The 18,416-nt window shown below is 46.6% G+C and overlaps 1 protein-coding gene across 2 annotated transcripts in view; it reads right to left on the bottom strand.

The window, feature by feature from the left end:
• The window catches only part of TP63 (tumor protein p63), a 166,683-nt gene that overhangs the window by 129,154 nt on the left and 19,113 nt on the right, over window positions 1–18,416 (bottom strand). For both annotated transcript variants that reach the window (XM_087933716.1, XM_087933718.1), the window contains exon 3: window positions 15,282–15,414. In XM_087933716.1, coding sequence (XP_087789842.1) covers window positions 15,282–15,414 — 133 coding nt within the window. The remainder of the gene's footprint in view (window positions 1–15,281; window positions 15,415–18,416) is intronic.

Below are 18,416 nucleotides of genomic sequence, written 5' to 3'. Positions count from 1 at the left end.
TCTATCTATCCATCCATCCATCCATCATCTGTTTATCCATCATCTATCATCTTAGTAAGACCAAACCTAGAGTCCTGCATCCAGTTTTGGTCACCACACTATAAAAAGAATGTTGAGACTCTGGAAAGAGGGCAGAGAAGAGCAACCAGGAGGATGAGGGGACACTGGAGGCTCAAACATACGACGGACGGTTGCAGGAACTGGGCCTGGCTGGTCTAGGGAAGAAAAGGACCAGGGGAGATAGGAGAGCATCTTCCAATAGTTGAGGGAGGAGGGTTGGACTAGATGATCTACAAGGTCCCTTCCAACTCTGTTAATCTGATTTTAATCTGATTTTAATGAACAAAAGGACCAGGGGAGACAGGAGAGCATCTTCCAATATTTGAGGGAGGGGGGTTGGACTAGATGATCTACAAGGTCCCTTCCAACTCTGTTAATCTGACTTTAATCTGATTTTAATGAAGAAAAGGACCAGGGGAGACAGGAGAGCATCTTCCAATAGTTGAGGGGCTGCCCCAGAGAGGAGGAGGAAGGGGTCAAGCTATTATCCAAGGCCAGACAAGGAACAATGGATGGAAACTGACCCAGGAGAGAGATTCAACCTGGAAATAAGGAGAAACTTTCTGACAGTGAGAACCATCAACCCCTGGAACAGAAGTTGCCCTCGGAAGTTGTGGGAGCTTCATCCCTTGGAGGCTTTCAAGAAGAGACTGGACTGCCCTCTGTCAGAAATGGTGCACGGTCTCCTGCTCGGGTGGGAGGGTTGGACTAGATGACCTACAAGGTCCCTTCCAACTCTGATTATCTGTTATCTATCTATCCATCCATTTCTCTCTCTCTCTCTGTCACACACACACACGCACACATCCATCTATAGAGATTATGATAAAATATTACAACGTTAAAACAGTATTTAAAAATTAGGATTTACTCCTCTGCACATCCTGGACCAAGATTCCTGCACCATTCTTACACTTCCCATCGATTTATGACAGGTAATCCTTACAGGTAAACCGACATTTAGCCCAAAATTTCTGCTGCTAAGTGAGACAACTTGTTAAGTGAGTTTCGTGACCTTTCTTGCCATCGTTGTTAAGTGAAACTGGCTTCCCCATTGACTTTGCTCGTCAGGGGAGAAGGAAAAGGGGGAGGAGGAGGAGGACTGGGGGAGGGGGTCCCCTGGCGCTCTCTGAGCTTGGTGGGTTTTTTCAGACGTTTCATGACCCAACTAGGTGACATCATCAGTGCTAGAAGGGAGGAGGGTTTGCGAGGGAGGAGGAGAAACGGTGGGGATGGAGGAAATGGACTCCTGACCCCTCAAATCTTCATTGTGAGTGGGCCAATATGGATGTTAAAAGCTAAAATTGTAAAGTACAGTTAGTCCTTGACTTACGACAGTTCACTTAGTGACCGAAGTTATAATAGCATTGAAAAAAGCGACTTATGCCCCCTTTTTCACACTTAACGACTGTTGCAACATCCCCACGGTCACCATGATCCAACTTCGGCCGCCTGGTCCCTGACCTGTACTCACGACGGCTGCAGCGTCACGTGATCCCCTTTTTGCGGCCTTCCAATGAGCAAAATCCATACAGAAAGCCCGATTCGCTTAGCAACCATGTAACCGACTTAAAAAAGGCAGCACTTTGTTTAACCCTAGCGGGAAGAGAGATTGTAAAACGGGGCAAAATTTACCGAAGAACTGTCTCGCTTAGCGACAGAATCTGCGGCTGTACGTTGAGGACTCTCTAGAGAAGTGATGAATCTACCTATCAAAGCGAAAGGCCCCTCACGCATCATCACAAAATCTCCAGAACCGTCAAGCCACAAACTTGAAATTGGGCCCGTAGGTTCCTCTTGGCTTCTCGGGGCTCACTAAGAAAGGATTTTTCCAAATGCCCATCGGAGTATTATTAGTATTTCCTATATTATTATTATTATTATTATTATTATTATTATTATTATTATTATTATTATTACGCTCTGATGCTAAGGAGTTCTACTCCCCCTCTCCACCTGAAAAGAAATCTCCTCCAAATGCAAAACACAAGCAGAGGAGATTCACTTTCAGAGCAGCACCAAGCTGCCGCAGATTCTGTCGCTAAGCGAGACAGTTCTTAGGTAAATTTTGCCCCGCTTTACAATCTCTCTTGCCGCTAGGGTTAAACGAAGCGCTGCCGTGGTTAAGTCGGTTACATGGTTGTTAAGCGAACAGTTGAGCTAAGCCACGCCCAAGCTCCTTGCTGTCTCCTTCTTGCTCACACAGCAAATACTGCTTCAGTTTCCAAACAGCCCTCCTCCACTCTCTCACACACTGACAGGACGCTAGCCAGAGGAATCCCGATGGATGCTTGGTCGGCAGAGGCAGAATTTTTTCCCCCCTTTTATTTTCCTCCCCCAAAACTAAGCCCCGCCTGACCACCTGGTGGGAATAGACCTAGTAGTTTTAAAAGTTAAAAAACAAAAAGGATAAAAAATGCCCAAGTTTTTTAAGAGAAGAAAAGAAAAATAAATCCATTTTTCAGCCGGGGGGTGGGGGGGTCGAACGTCCAGCTGTGTTTTTCCAGCTCAGGAGAGGTTTACCCCCTCCTCCCCCCCCCCAAAAAAAACAGCTCAGGCCATCAAGATAAGGGGACGGGAGAGGGGGGGCATTCTTGGGTGAAATCACCTTTTGACCAGCTGCTCCTACTGACCTCTCCGCCTCTCCGGCCAAGCAGGGCAGCAGATGACCAGCTCCAGGGCAGAACCGGCTTCCTGTCTGGCCAGCGGACCTCCAGCCAGGCTGTCTTCAGCTCCCAAGGACCATCTGCCTTGATGGCCAGCTAGCTGGTCAGGCCAGGGTCCTTGGCCCGGCCGGGAGGGGTCAACTGGGGAGCACACCGGGCCTTCCGGGCTCTTGAAGGAAGGAGACCCTCACCCCGGGGCAGAAGGGCCTGGCCTGGCTTGGGATTATTTGGAGTGGGGGCCCAGGTTTAGGGCAATAAGCCGTGGACCCTGAGGGTCTGGCCAACTACTTGGAGGGGGGGGGGCTGCCGTAGTTTGGCCTATGGTCAGCGAGCAAAGAGCCTCTCCATTTTGGGTCTGTGGGCTTCTTGCCAGGTGGTTGGGAAGGACTCCAGCGGTAGATAAAAGTCCCAGATCCCATTTAAACAGCTGGCCGACAACCACGGGCATTGACACAATCCGTATCGGTCAATGGCAAAAGGCAGGTTTCCTCCTTGCCAAAATGCCAAATCCAATCTAAACTTCTGACTTCATTGTGTGGCCAGCGACAACACCACCAATAATAATACAAAATATAATACCAGCAATAGTAATAATATAAAAATAATAATAAAAGTAATAAAAATAATAATAAAAGTAATAAAAATAATAAAAGTAATAATAATAATATAATAATAATATAATATAATATAATATAAATAATAATAATAATAATAATAATAATAATAATAATAATAATAATAATAATAATAATAATAATAATGGCTACTGAGACTGATGGGGAACTTAACCGCAGTCCGAAAAGGAAAGCTTTTAAATTATTTTATCTTATATATTTTATATATATATGGAGAGAGAGAGAGAGAGAGAGAGAGAGAGAGAGAGAGACGAAGATATACATATATATAAATATATATCAGTTTGATTATTATGTGTATTTTTAAGGAAACACGAAAGACAAAGCTAGCCGCGCTGAATACAGCTTTCACCCTAGACGACCGGAAACACAACGCTTGCATTTTCTGCCAATTTATTTTTTTTTCTTCTCCTTCTCAAGTGGTGTGCTTTGCCAATTGTCGACAGGAAGTGCACAATTGATATATGAAGAACATCGTTAGAAAAATTTTTAACACTTGGCCAGACGCTCTCAGACAAAGGACTTAGTCACAAAGAACGATTGCAAACACTCCAAGAAAGAGACTCTCGGGTTGGCCAGTCTTACTCTTTTAACGGTTCAGCCCAAGCGTGCGGGGGTGGAGAATTACCGTAGGACAGTGAACCTTTTTGTCGTGGTGCGCGATAGCACGCATGCCGGCCCCCACAATGCAATGCGCCCCGGTCCCCTTGTGCATGCGCACGTAACACCGCCACCCCGCTCCCTTACCTGCCCTGCGCATGTTTGCGCCTCCCAGCTGATTTTCGGCCCATTTGAGGCCATTTTCTCCCTCCTGGAGGCTCGAGGGAAGCCTCTGCAGCCTTAGGAGGCCGAAAGCGGGCCCATTTCGTCACTTCCGGTATTTCCAGGCCTGTTTTTCAGCCTCCCGAGGCTGCAGAGGCTTCCCTCGAGCCTCCAGGAGGGAGAAACGGCCTCAAACAAGCCGAAAATCAGCTGGGAGGAGCCCGCATGCGCAGGGCAGGTGCCCTAGCTTCGCCATCCTGACTTACAACCAAAAATTCAGCCCCACTGCTAAGGGAGACCGTTGTTAAATGAATTCTGCCCCGTTTTGCGACCTGTTTTGGCCACGGCTGTTAAGCGAATCGTTGCGGTTAAGTTAGGGACATGGGCATTAAGTGAGTCTGACTTTGCTTGCCAGAAGGTTCCCACCCCAAAAACGGATCGTGTGACACACACACCCCCGGACACGGCGACCGTCGTAAAGGTGAACCAGTTGCCAAGCGCCTGAGTTTTGATTCTGTGACCTTGCAACGGTCATCAGTGTGAAAAAAATGGTCCTAAGTCACTTTTTTTTTTCCAGTGTTGTCGTAACTCCGGTCACTAAATGGAAGTGTTGTAAGTCGAGGACTTCCTGCGGTTGAGGATGAACTGCTTTTAGTTGCTACAAATGAGGCTGCTAAGCCACCAAGTTGGCGGGCCCTGCGCCTGGAAGCTATTTTAGGAGAACGAGGAACACGCAAAGAGTTGTTTGCACCCTTTGACGACCTGGTTCCAAACAACGCCCACGTTGCAAAAATCAGGTCTGGGTTTATTTCTCTCCTGGTTGAATCGCTGGGTCTTTGGGAAATTTCCTTCCGGCGGCCGCAGTTCGAAACTGCCTCTTCGAGCCGTCCAAAATATTCCATTTCTTCCCCATCTCTAGAAAGGCGTGTCTCAAACATGACCGCTTGAAGAAGGGGGGGGGGACTTCAACTCCCAGAATTCCACGGGTTAAAATCCGCCCTTCATCCAGGGGCCGCGGTTGAGAGATACCCTGGTTTAAGGAGTTGGGGAGCTTCAGAAAATCTCTTAATTCAAGAGCTTGGGGGGGAAAACGTGTCAGGTTTTTGTCTTCTTCTATAACCTGCGATCACCTTGTGGTCTCCCATCCTGACACAACACTGCTTATCCTTTCAAGGCCGGCAGAAGAGCGCTGGGAGCTAACCCCCAGCTTAGTGTTTCTCTACCTTGTCCCCTTGGAGGGGTGGACTTCCAACTCCCACAATTCCCCAGCTAGCCATGCCTGGGGTGTGTGTTTCCCCCCCCTCTTAAGAGGGGAGAGACTGCAGAGGAAGGGATGGCAAGAGAGTAAGCAAGCCGCCATGGGAATACACATCAAAAGGAATGAATTAGTGCCAGGAATTCTGGGAATTGAAGTCCAAGTATGCTAGCTGGGGGATTTCGGGGGTGTTGAAGTCCACGTCTCATGCTGGGGGAATTCTGGGAATTGAAGTCCACACATGCTGGCTGGAAGATTCCGGGCGTGTTGAAGTCCACGTCTCATTCTAGGGGGATTCTGGGTGTTGAAGTCCACGCATACTAGCTGGGGATTCTGGGATTGTTGAAGTCCACATCTCATGCTGGGGGATTCTGGGAGTTTAAGTCCACGCATGCTAGCTGGGGATTCCGGGGTGTTGAAGTCCACGTCTCATGCTGGGGGATTCTGGGAATTGAAGTCCAAGCATGCTAGCTGGGGATTCTGGGATTGTTGAAGTCCACGTCTCATGCTGGGGAATTCTGGGAACTGAAGTCCAAGTATGCTGGCTGGGGATTCTGGGATTGTTGAAGTCCACGTCTCATGCTGGGGGAATTCTGGGAATTGAAGTCCACACATGCTGGCTGGGGATTCTGGGGGTGTTGAAGTCCACGTCTCATTCTAGGGGATTCTGGGAATTGAAGTCCACGCATGCTGGCTGGGGGATTCTGGGATTGTTGAAGTCCATGTCTCATGCTGGGAGGATTCTGGGAATTGAAGTCCACACATGCTGGCTGGGGGATTCTGGGATTGTTGAAGTCCATGCATGCTAGCTGGGGGATTCTGGGATTGTTGAAGTCCACGTCTCATGCTGGGGGAATTCTGGGTGTTGAAGTCCAAGCATGCTAGCTGGGGGATTCCGGGGGTGTTGAAGTCCATGTCTCATGCTGGGGGGATTCTGGGAATTGAAGTCCACGCATGCTAGCTGGGGGATTCCAGGGAATTGAATCGGCTCTTCAAGCTGCCAAGATTTGTGCTACACTGCTCCAAAACGGGGGTTGTGTTGTTGTTTTTCCCACACAACCCATTACAAACTCCTCCTTTTTGCAAGTCAACCCTCCCCCCCTCCCGCTCCGCACATCTGGTTCTCCGAAGACTCCAACCAGGAAGGGGGATTTATTTTGCAAGCCAGCATATCTTTTCGGGGGGCTTGGCGGAATCCCCGTTTCCAAACCTTCCTCGTCGAAGCCACAACAACCCCGATTTTGCACACGTGAAGAAGGCGCCAGGAAACAGAAGGCACCCCCCTCTGCCTTCCAACCCCACCCCAAGGGCTCCCAACAGCCTCCCCCAAATTGGGAATCCTGGAAAACGGGAGACCACCAAAAAAATCTCGGCGGGGCATCCAACGGGGAGAAAACCCAGGTTGTGCTGGAGAGAGAGTGTGCGACTGTCGTTTTGCGGCATGCAAATCCTCGCTGCCTTTTCCCAGAAGGAAAACCTCGGTGTCACCCGGAAGGGAAGTCCCCACCTCGCCTTGCTACTTAGGGGCGTCTCTTGAACTCAGCGCAATTATTATCAGGGGTGGGTATTTTTGCACACGCACGCTCACACACACACCCATACAGATGTAAAAAAAAAAAATGGTTTTGCCTGCACTCATCATATCCATTTCCGTCGCGTCTTCGAATCCTGGCAGGCCCCCCCGATGGATTTGGTGAGGCCAGTCCTGGACTTATTATAACCGTTTAACTTAGCGACCGTTGGAAGTTACAGCGGCACCGAGAAAAAGCGACTGAGGGCCATTTTCACACTTACGACCATTGCAACAAGTCACCCCGTCGGCTTTCATGCCTAAGGCGGGACTAGAACTCTCCGTCTCCTGGTGATTGGCCCAAAGTCACCCAGCTGCCTTTCCTGCCTAAGGCGGGACTAGAACTCCCCGTCTCCTGGTGATTGGCCCAAAGTCACCCAGCTGTCTTTCATGCCTAAGGCGGGACTAGAACTCCCCGTCTCCTGGTGATTGGCCCAAAGTCACCCAGCTGCCTTTCCTGCCTAAGGCGGGACTAGAACTCCCGTCTCCTGGTGATTGGCCCAAAGTCACCCAGCTGCCTTTCATGCCTAAGGTGGGACTAGAACTCACCGTCTCCTGGTGATTGGCCCAAAGTCACCCAGCTGCCTTTCATGCCTAAGGCGGGACTAGAACTCTCCGTCTCCTGGTGATTGGCCCAAAGTCACCCAGCTGCCTTTCATGCCTAAGGCGGGACTAGAACTCACCGTCTCCTGGTGATTGGCCCAAAGTCACCCAGCTGCCTTTCATGCCTAAGGCGGGACTAGAACTCTCCGTCTCCTGGTGATTGGCCCAAAGTCACCCAGCTGCCTTTCCTGCCTAAGGCGGGACTAGAACTCACCGTCTCCTGGTGATTGGCCCAAAGTCACCCAGCTGCCTTTCATGCCTAAGGCGGGACTAGAACTCACGGTCTCCTGGTGATTGGTCCAAAGTCACCCAGCCGCCTTTCATGCCTAAGGCGGGACTAGAACTCGTCTCCCGCTTTCGAAGTCAATGCCTTAACCACTAGACCAAACTGCCCAATTGGCACGTTTCATGCGCCGGATCATGCAGGGCTGAGCAAACCTCGACCCAACAGCCTCCAACGCTGGGAATGGAAAGGCTGTCAGAGCAACCAAAGCGCAGCCCGGCGTTTTGGCACGCTGCTGCTGGTGCTGCTGGTGCTGGTTGTTGTTGTTATTGTTGTTGTTGCAACAACCCTTTGCTCCCCTTCCAAGCCCAGGGGGGGCCAAAGCACCCCAAAAACGCTTCCGGCGCTGAGATGGAAATCCTCTTTAATTAAATGTTCACGCTGCGCTTTGAAGGCACCACGGAGCTGCCTCTTTCTTCCCAGCCAGGAACACGTGTGGGTTGTGGGTTGTGTCCTCGCAGCCTTCCAGGTGCCAGAGAGAGGGGAGGGGAGGGCGAGGGGAGGGGAGGGGGATGAACCCGGGAACCCAATTCGGGTTGCAAAATCCCGGGACTGAAAAACAGCAGCTTTCCGTGGGAAACGCCTGCCTCTCCTGCTACCCCGAGATTTTTCACACACACACACACACACACACACACACACACACACACGTATGCATGTGTGTGTGTACACATACACACACACACACACATACACTCATTGAGGCTGGGACCTTGGAGATCCTCTAGACCAGCCCCCTGCCCATCATAGAACTGTACGGTTTGGAAGGGATCTTAGAGGCCTTCTAGACCAACCCCCATCCGAGATCATCGAATTAGAAGGGAACCCTGGAGGTCTTCCAGTCCAACTCTCTCTGGTCCAACTCACAGAATCCTATGGCTGAAAGGGACCTCAGAGGCCTTCTAGTCTAGCCCCTGCCCAAGGTTATAGAATCCTAGGGCTAAAGGGGACCTCAGAGGCCTTCTAGACCAACCCCCTGCCCAGGCAGGAGACCTTATCCCATCTGGGAATAACAGCTGTCCAATCTTTTCTCAAAAACCTCCCATTGTTGGAGCCCCCTCAAATCTCCCACTGATCAATCATTTCCCACCCCTTTTATCGATGGTTACGAGAATTTAAAAAAGGGAATTTGGAAACGAGGAAGAATAAAAGAGAATACAAAATAAAGTAAGACAGAGATACAAATAAGATGGTGTCAATATAAATATGATGAGAACAATGAGATGTAATGCTAGTCAGATATTATCACCAGAAGAGCTGTATAATGTTTAGGTGTTTTATGCCAACTCTTTAAGCTTAGAGAAATAATATTAAATGGGAATGGCATTACCAGTGGTGAAGGATGTGGCCACTGCTTGAGAAAAAAATGAAATGTTTGTACTGCTGAGATGTTGAGACTCTAGAAAAAGTGCAGAGAAGAGCAACCAGGAGGATGAGGGGACTGGAGGCTCAAACATACGATGGACGGTTGCAGGAACTGGGCCTGGCTAGTCTAGGGAAGAGAAGGACCAGGGGAGACAGGAGACCATCTTGCAATATTTGAGGGGCTGCCCCAGAGAGGAGGAGGAAGGGGGTCAAGCTCTTCTCCAAGGCCAGACAAGGAACAATGGATGGAAACTGACAAAGGAGAGATTCAACCTGGAAATAAGGAGAAACTTTCTGACAGTGAGAACAATCAACCCATGGAAGAGAAGTTGCCCTCAGAAGTTGTGGGAGCTTCAGCCCTGGAGGCTTTCAAGAACAGATTAGAATGTCAGAAATGGTGTAGGGTCTCCTGCTTGGGCAGGGGGGCTGGACTAGATGCCTTACAAGGTCCCTAGTACCAATTCTTGTTATTCTATATTCAATGGAACAGAAGTTGACTTCGGAAGTTGTGGGAGCTTCATCCCTGGAGGCTTTCAAGAAGAGACTAAACTGCCCTCGATCACCAACGGTGTAGGGAGGGTCTCCTGCTTGGGCGGGGGGGCTAGACTAGATGCCTTACAAGGTCCCTTCCAACGCTGATTATCTGTTATCTGAATGGCGTTATCAATGGTGAAGGATGTGGCACAGAGGTGTTGGTGCCCGGATGACACACTGCTTGAGAGAGAGAGAAAAGAAATGAAATGTTTGTATTTTTGAAACTGAAAGATAAAAAACGTTTATTATATATATATATATATAAAACTAGACCGCAATTACAAAATCGAGGGTGGAGGGCTTGTCTTGGTGGGCGCATCTGGACGCTCTATCCCTCCCAGGGGCCAGCGTGCCCCTCACCCTTCCTGTCTCCCTCTTTTCCCCCCCATGCCAAGCCCGGTGGCTTAAAAATAAAAGGGGGAAGAGAAAAAGAGAGAGAGAGAGAGAGAGAGAGAGAGACATATTTGATCAAACCGGGAGTTGATTTAACAGTGGAGCTTATCCCCAAAAAGGCATTTAGTCAAACTGGTTGAACCAGGCTAGGACGCCTGGGGGGGTGGCAGGAAGATGAGCGGGGAAGGGAGGGGGCAGGGGGGGGGCCAGACGCCCAGTCGACGGAGGGGGTGGTGGGAGAGATACATTTCATACTTGGGCTGCTGCACTTTCCAAGGAGGAAAACGAGACGCCATTGTCCGTCATCCTCGACATACAAATCACGCAGCATCCTGTTTAGTGACAGTTCAAAACTTGCCATGTGGGTGGGGGGAGAAGGGGGCATTAGGACCCATTTTTTTTCCACACTTAACGACCGTCGCAGCATCCCCCGGACCCAAAATTCGGAGGCTTGGCGACCGACTCGTCATTGATGACGGCTGCGGTTTTCCGCGGATGCTCCTTTGGGGCGAGCCAAGTCGAAAGGAAAGTCCAAGGGCTCGCTGAACGACGGTGGGATGCGCTTAACGCCCCCCCACCCACCCACCCCGAAGGGGGTTCACTCCGCCACGATGGCAAGAAAGGTCGAAGATGAGGCAAAGCTTGCTGAACGACGGTCCTGCTTAGCGGCAGAAATGTTGGGCTCCGTTGTGGGTCAAGGATGGCCTGCAGTAGGCCGAGTTGCCTTTTTGAGTGGTTTGTTACAAGGATGGGAAGGTTTTGGGTGGGTGGTCTTTTTGGGGGGATGGCGGTCTTCGAAGCGGTATTCTTTCGACCCGAGATCGCCTTGTGGTCCCCCGTCCTGATGCCACCCTGGTCAGCCTTTCAAGGCCAGCTAAGAAAAACTGGGAAGGACTTTGAAGCATTTCTACTTTTAAGTCAACCGTTAACTTTTAAAAGAACTTTTAAGCTGGATGGACTTCAACTCCCAGAATTCCCCAGCCAGCTTTTGGGAATTCTGGGGGGGTTGAAGTCCCAACTCTCTTCGAGCTCTCCAGGTGGAAAAAACACTTCCCAAATTCGTAATCTACGCGGGGGCGAAACAGAATAAAAGAGGAAGTCGCGATTCCTCGGAGAATCAAAGCCAAACTTCACCGTCCACCATCCCCAAACGGCCTGGACTTCAAAATCCCAGAATCCCCCTTTCTGCAGAGAGCGGGGGACTCTGGGAATTGAAGTCCCCTGCCTTTGCAGGGCCCCAAGTTCGGAGAAAAAGCCCACCTCTTCTCCCCTTTGCCTTGGAAGGAGGCGCGGGTCTCCAAATCCCCGTCTCCCTCGTTTTCATTGTTTTAATTCCAGCCTTGTTGCTTTTTTAAGGTGGTGCAAGACGAGCGGCTGCCTCTCCGTTTAATACGTCAGCAGAAATATAGAAAACCACCAGATCAGAAAAGGCCACGTTGACTGTCCAGTGAATCCTCCAACACTGGAAGTCTTTAAGAGGTTGGATAACCATTTGTCTGAAATAGGATAGGATTTCCTGCCTGAGCAGCGGGTTGGACTAGAAGACCTCCAAGGTCCCTTCCAACTCTATAATTCTATTCGATTCTATTCTATTCTACTTTACTCTACTCTCTATTCTATTCTATATTCTATATTCTATTCTATATTCTATTCTATATTCTATTCTACATATTCTATTCCTCTTCTATATTCTATTCTACATATTCTATTCCTATTCTATATTCTATTCTTTATTTTATTCTATATTCTATTCTATTCCTATTCTATATTCTATTCTTATCTATTCTATTCCTATTCTATATTCTATTCTTATCTATTCTATTCCTATTCTATATTCTATTTCATATTCTATATATTCTATTCCTATTCTATATTCTATTCTATATTCTATTCTATTTCTATTCTATTCTATTCTATTCTATTCTATTCTATATTCTAGTCTATATTCATTCTATTCTATTCTATATTCTATTCTATATATTCTATTCCTATTCTGTATTCTATTCTATATATTCTATTCCGATTCTATTCTATTCTATATTCTATTCTTTCTATATTTATTCTATATTCTCTTCTATTTCTATTCTATTTTCTATATATTCTATTCTATTCTCTATTCTATTCCTATTCTATTTTTCATTCCAATATCTATTCTATTCTCTATTATCTTCTCCTCTCTTCTTGGCTTTCCCACATGGAGGAAAACTCTAGGGACGGTGTGTGTGTGTCTGTCTGTCTGTCTGTCTGTCTGTCTTTAAATCCAAGCTGCACCCCCCCCCCAAAGACAGCCCATTCCACAAAGGGCCCGTGCATGGAGACCCCAGACTCCCCCCCCCAACAAAACCTCTCGGTCACCCCCACCCCACCCCACCCTGACCCTTTTGCCCTCGTGGGGTCTGTGTGTGTGTGTGTGTGTGTGTCTCCAAGGCAGAACCGAGGTCCGGATCCCTCCGTCTTCCACAGAACCCCCTCCTTTTCGGGGGGGGGGGCAGAACAACCTCCTCTTCCCCCCCCCCACCTTTCCCCCCCCGCCCCAAAGCGTGGGTCACCCGCCCCCCCGCCACAAGGCAGGGCAGGAGGGGAGGCAGGTGTTGGGCAGGCAGCCGTGCGCCCCGCGGCTATAGGCACAAGGAGGTGTGGAGGGGGGGGGGGGCGGCCCTTGGGGGCGGTGGAGGAAGCTGACTGGCTTTGCGATTCAACAAACACACGCGCTCGCTCGCGCACACACACACACACACACACAAAAACCCTTCCCTGAGGCTATGCGCCGCGCCACCCTCCCGCGCAGGAAGAGCAAACACACAACTCCCTCCTGGGCCCAAGGAGGCTGGGCGGACACCTGTCGAGGGATATTTGACAACCCCCACACGCGCACGCAGACGCACACACACACACACAGAGACGCACAAAGGCAGAAAAATAAACTTTCCCTTGTTTGCGCAAGATTTTTCAGCGCCCCCCCCCCGCTTCCCCCGTCCAAGGAACGGATTCCGCTCCCCACCCCTCCAGAGGTGCATGAATGAAAGGAGGGAGGGGAGGGGGGGGGAACTTTGTCGGAGGAGGCACCAGAGTTGTGTAAGAATGAACACACACACACACGCACACACACACACCTGGAGAGCGCTCTTGAGTCAACAGCAGATTAGAGCCACACGCCGCAGGGGCCGCTGCACACGCCTCGGAGGAGCAGGGGAGGGGCGGGTTTGGGGAGGGGGGGGTTGCCAGGGAAGGCCAGGTCCCATGCTCCACTGATGGAAGACACACACACACACACACACACACACACACTCATCTCCAAGCGGCTGAACCACCCCCACCCCACCCCTCCCATCAGCAGGAGAGGAAGGTTGCGGATAAAAAAAAAACACTGGAAGTTTTTAAGGGGAGGTTGGAGAACCGTTTCCTACCTAAGGAGGGGGCTGGACTAGAAGACCTCCAAGGTCCCTTCCAACTCTTCTCTTCTCTTTTCTCTTCCCTTTTCTATTTATTGTTTCAATGTCTTTTCTTCATTCCAATGTCTATTCTATTCTATTCCTACATTCTATTCTATTCTATTCTATTCTATTGTTTTCTATTCTTATTCTATTCTGTTTTCTATTCTATTCTATTCCTATATTCTATTCTATTCTATTCTCTTCTATTCTTATTCTATTCTGTTTTCTATTCTATTCTATTCTATTCCTATATTCTATTCTATTCTATTCTATTTTTTTCTATTCTTATTCTATTCTATTCTATTCTATTCTATTCTATTCTATTCTATTCTATTGTTTTCTATTCTTATTCTATTCTGTTTTCTATTCTATTCTATTCCTATATTCTATTCTATTCTATTCTCTTCTATTCTTATTCTATTCTGTTTTCTATTCTATTCTATTCCTATATTCTATTCTATTCTCTTCTATTCTTATTCTATTCTGTTTTCTATTCTATTCTATTCCTATATTCTATTCTATTCTATTCTATTCTGTTGTTTTCTATTCTTATTCTATTCTGTTTTCTATTCTATTCCTATATTCTATTCTATTTTCTATTCTGTTCTCTATCCCATTCCATCCCATCCCATTCTATTTAAATTCTATTCTTTTATCCTTCTATTCTATTCTATTGTACCCTATGACTATTATTAAGTATTGTACCTGATGATTCCTGATGAATGCATCATTTCTTTTATGGACACTGAGAGCATTTGCACCAAAACAAATTCCTTGTGTGTCCAATCACACTTGGCCAATAAAGAATATTCCTATTCCTATTTTATTCTATTCCTATTTCTATTCTATTCTATTCCATTCTTTCATAATTCTATTCTATTCCTATATTCTGTTCTATTCTATTTCTATTCTATTCTTCATTCCAATATCCATTCTATTCTCTTTTCTATTCTATACTCTTTTCTGTTCTCTCCTATTCTATTCTATTCTATTCTATTCTCTCCTATTCTATTCTATTCTATTCTATTCTATTCTATTCTCTTTTCTGTTCTACACCATTCTATTCTCTCATTCTATTCTATTCTATTATGTTCTGTTCTGTTCCACTCCATTCTTCGTTCCACTATCTATTCTATTCTATTCCTGTATTACTGTATTTTCTATTCTATTCTTCATTCCATTCCATTCTTTGGCTTACAACTGTTCATTTAGTGACAGGAGCTGCAATGGCAGCTGAAAAAGTGACACAGGTTTTTTGCCCTTACAATTGTCACAGCGTCCCCTCCGGGGGGGATCCTGGAATTGAGAAACTTGGAAGCTGACTCGTATTTATGACGATTGCAATGGGATCCCGGAATCCATTTTGGCGACCTTCGGAAGCAAAGCCAAGGGGGAAGGCCAGATTCATTTAACAACCGTGCCAGATTCATTTAACAACCTTCCTCCTCCTCTCCTTCCTCCTCCTCTCCTTCCTCCTCCTTGTAAACCCCGCTCCCTTCTAGCACTGGTGATGCCAGGAAGCAACCAAGTTCGCAAAGCACCAGGACCTCACAATCCCGCTACTCCAGCTAACCCTCACCAACTCCAGTCCCTCCTCACCCGGATGATGTTCCCTAGCTGGGTCGTGAGACGCCTGCAAGGAAACCCACCCAGCTCAGAGGCCCCCAAGGATCCCCCCCTGACCAGTCCCCCCCCTGCCCCTCCCCCCTCCTTCCACTCACCCACATGGGGTCTCCCAGCTCCGAGTCCTGCATGCGGATGCAATCCATGCTGATCTCAATCTTGTTGGTGGGGCCGTCCTGGGGGCCTCCGTCCAGGAAATTCAGGTCGATGGGCTGGATGGAACACAAAGGCCTGGAAAAGAGAAGAGGTGGGTGGATTCTCGACTTACGACCAGCCACTGAGCCAACTTACCAAGTTACGACGGACCAGTTTCCAGCCGAAACAGTCTCGTGGCTGCCCATGCATTCACTTAATGACCACTGCACAAAAGCTGGGCCTAACGCAAGCAACCAAGGTTGGAAGCGTGATCGTGAAAAGGGAACTTTTTCCCATATGTGGTGGACCTGCCCTAAAGCTAAGCCACATCGGCTCAAAATGAAGAATTGGCTGGAAGAAATTACAAAACAGAAAACTGAACTGAAACCAGAGATGATATATATTTTATTGGGTCGACTAAGAGATTAAAACTGGCAAAAAAATATTTCAATATATCATACTTTCACCTCATAACTGCGGCAAGAATTGCCTGTGCTCAGAATTGGAAAGGTGATACTATTCCTGCCAACACCATGATAATAAAAAAAAGGTTTTAGAATGCACGGAGATGGATCCGTTATCGATGGAATTGAAAGAGAGAGAGGAAACAAGAGTACCATGAGATTTGCAACCTATGGTATAACCGGGTTAGAACAGGTGTCCAAACTTGGCCGCTTTAAGACTTGTGGACTTCAACTCCCAGAATTCCTCAGCCAGCAGAGCTTACTCTCTTGTGATCCCTTCCTCTGCAATCTCTCTCCACTTTGGCGGGTAAGAAACAGACACAGCTGGCTGAGGGATTCTGGGAGTTGAAGTCCACAAGTTTCATTGTCTGAGAGATTCTGGGAGTTGAAGGCCACAAGTCTCAAAGTGGCCAAGTTTGGAGACCTCTGGGTTAGAAGGTAGATGTAAAGTAGATAGATGAAAAGAAAAGTAGGAGTTATGGTCAGACGAAATAACACCGTGTAGAACTATGTAAATAATTATGTAAATAAATATGTGAATATGCCTTAAATTGAACGTAGAAATAACTGCAATAATACTTAGTAATAATCTATACATCTAGGAATAGGTCAATGTGAGTGAACACCCTTACGAACACGCTATAATGAGTGGAAATGTGGTTTTAATTGTGAAAATATGTTCAATATTCTCCATAAACAAGCATGACTTACGGCCATAATTCTGGGTCCCATTACGGTCATAACTCAAGGACGGCCTGCAGAAGACACCAAACCCATTTTCCCTGGTTGAACCTAGCATAGTCCTGGTTTCTCCCAGATGCCATCTCAGTTGAGATGGTGGCCAAGTTACCGCTACTCCTCGGCTTATGACCGAAACCAAGCACCACATTTCTATCGCTAAGCGAGACAGCAAATTTTTGCCTCCCTTCCCCCTTTTGCAACTTTCCTTGCCGCGGCTGTTAAGTGAATCAGGGTTTCCGCCATTGACTCTGCTCGTTGGAAGGTCACAAAAGGGGATTACGCGACACCCCCCACCCCCCCGGGACTCTGCGACTGTCGTAAATAAGAGGCAGTTGCTAAGTGTCCAAATTTTGATCATGTGTGAGCTGCAACAGTCGTAAGTGTAAAAAAACAGTCCTGTCACTTTTTTCAGTGTTTTAAGTTCGGTCACTAAACAAACAGTTGTAAATGGAGGGATACCTAAGAAGAATTTAGAGCATTTTTAAAATTTCTATTGCTTCTATCATTACACCATGAATAATAATAATAATAATAATAATAATAATAATAATAATAATAATAATAATAATAATAATGCAATGTGAATTCAAAGGATTTTTTAAATTTCTATTGTTTCTATCCTTATTATACTATGCATAATAATAATAATAATAATAATAATAATAATGCAATGTGAATTCAAAGGATTTTTTTAAATTTCTATTGCTTCTATCCATACTACATTATGCACAATAATAATAATAATGCAATATGAATTCAGAGCATTTTTTAAATTTCTATTGCTTGTATCCTTATTACATTATGCACAATAATAATAATAATGCAATGTGAACTTGGAGGATTTAAAAAAATTCTATCGCTTCTATCCTTATTACACTACGCACAATACAAAAAGAATGCAATTTATCTGCCCATCGTATGAAAGTTGATGTTAAAATGTTTTAAGTTACGCATTAAGTTACATAAAACAGTTAGGGAAAAAGGGGAACGTGCTCATTCTGGAATTTAAAATTGTTCTGTCTTCCACTGAACTAAAACTCACAACTTCTGATCCCTTGTAATCTCGCTTTAACACCACCACGCACATCCCTTGAGCGGTGCATCAATCGCACCAATTCACGCTGAGCTGCCAAAATTTCTGAACTTTTCATCGGCTGCGCTGAAAATTTAAGTGGCCTGGCTCTGAAATCTTTGCCCCCCCCCAGAGGGGGGGGGGAGATTTTTCCAGAAATTGGGGGCCATCTCTGAGCAGGGGGCTGGACTAGAAGATCTCCAAGGTCCCTTCCAGCTCTATTCTGATTGCTTGATGGATGGATTGAGAAGCCTTCGATAAAAGGCCAGGTTCATTTCGCTAACCACTATTGAACCACCATTATACGGTATGGGATTTATTCTATCAATGGTTAAATAATAAAAACGGAATTTAGAAACAGGGAAATAAAATAAAGATATCCTAAAAGAGATACATAAACATGATGACTAGTATGTTGAATATTATGTTAATATGGTATAATTAATTAGCATAATAGGCTGATATTACTATGTGAAATATATAGAATATGTAATAAAGGATGTTATAATTTTGATTATTCTATAACAAAGATGCTTGTTGTACCCAGACAACAAGACACTGTTCAACTCAAGGTGGAATGACTGTATAAAAATAATAAAAAAAACTTATTATTATTAAAAAAAATTACAACTTATTTATTTCACCCCTTTTTCAGCAAAATCTCCCTGGTCACGTGATCCAAATTCAGAGGCTTGGCAACTGGCATGTACTTATGACAGTTGCAGGATCCTGAGAAGCTAAGTCACTTAACAACCGGGGGATGACTGACCGAACGACGGCAATGATTCACTTACAACAAATGCGGCAGGGAACGTCGTAAA

Source organism: Pseudonaja textilis, chromosome 4, assembly GCF_049901715.1.
Source record: "Pseudonaja textilis isolate UNSWEBS1 chromosome 4, rPseTex1.2, whole genome shotgun sequence".
In the NCBI taxonomy this organism is placed as follows: Eukaryota; Metazoa; Chordata; class Lepidosauria; order Squamata; family Elapidae; genus Pseudonaja; species Pseudonaja textilis.
This window is presented reverse-complemented; position numbering and strand designations above follow the sequence as displayed.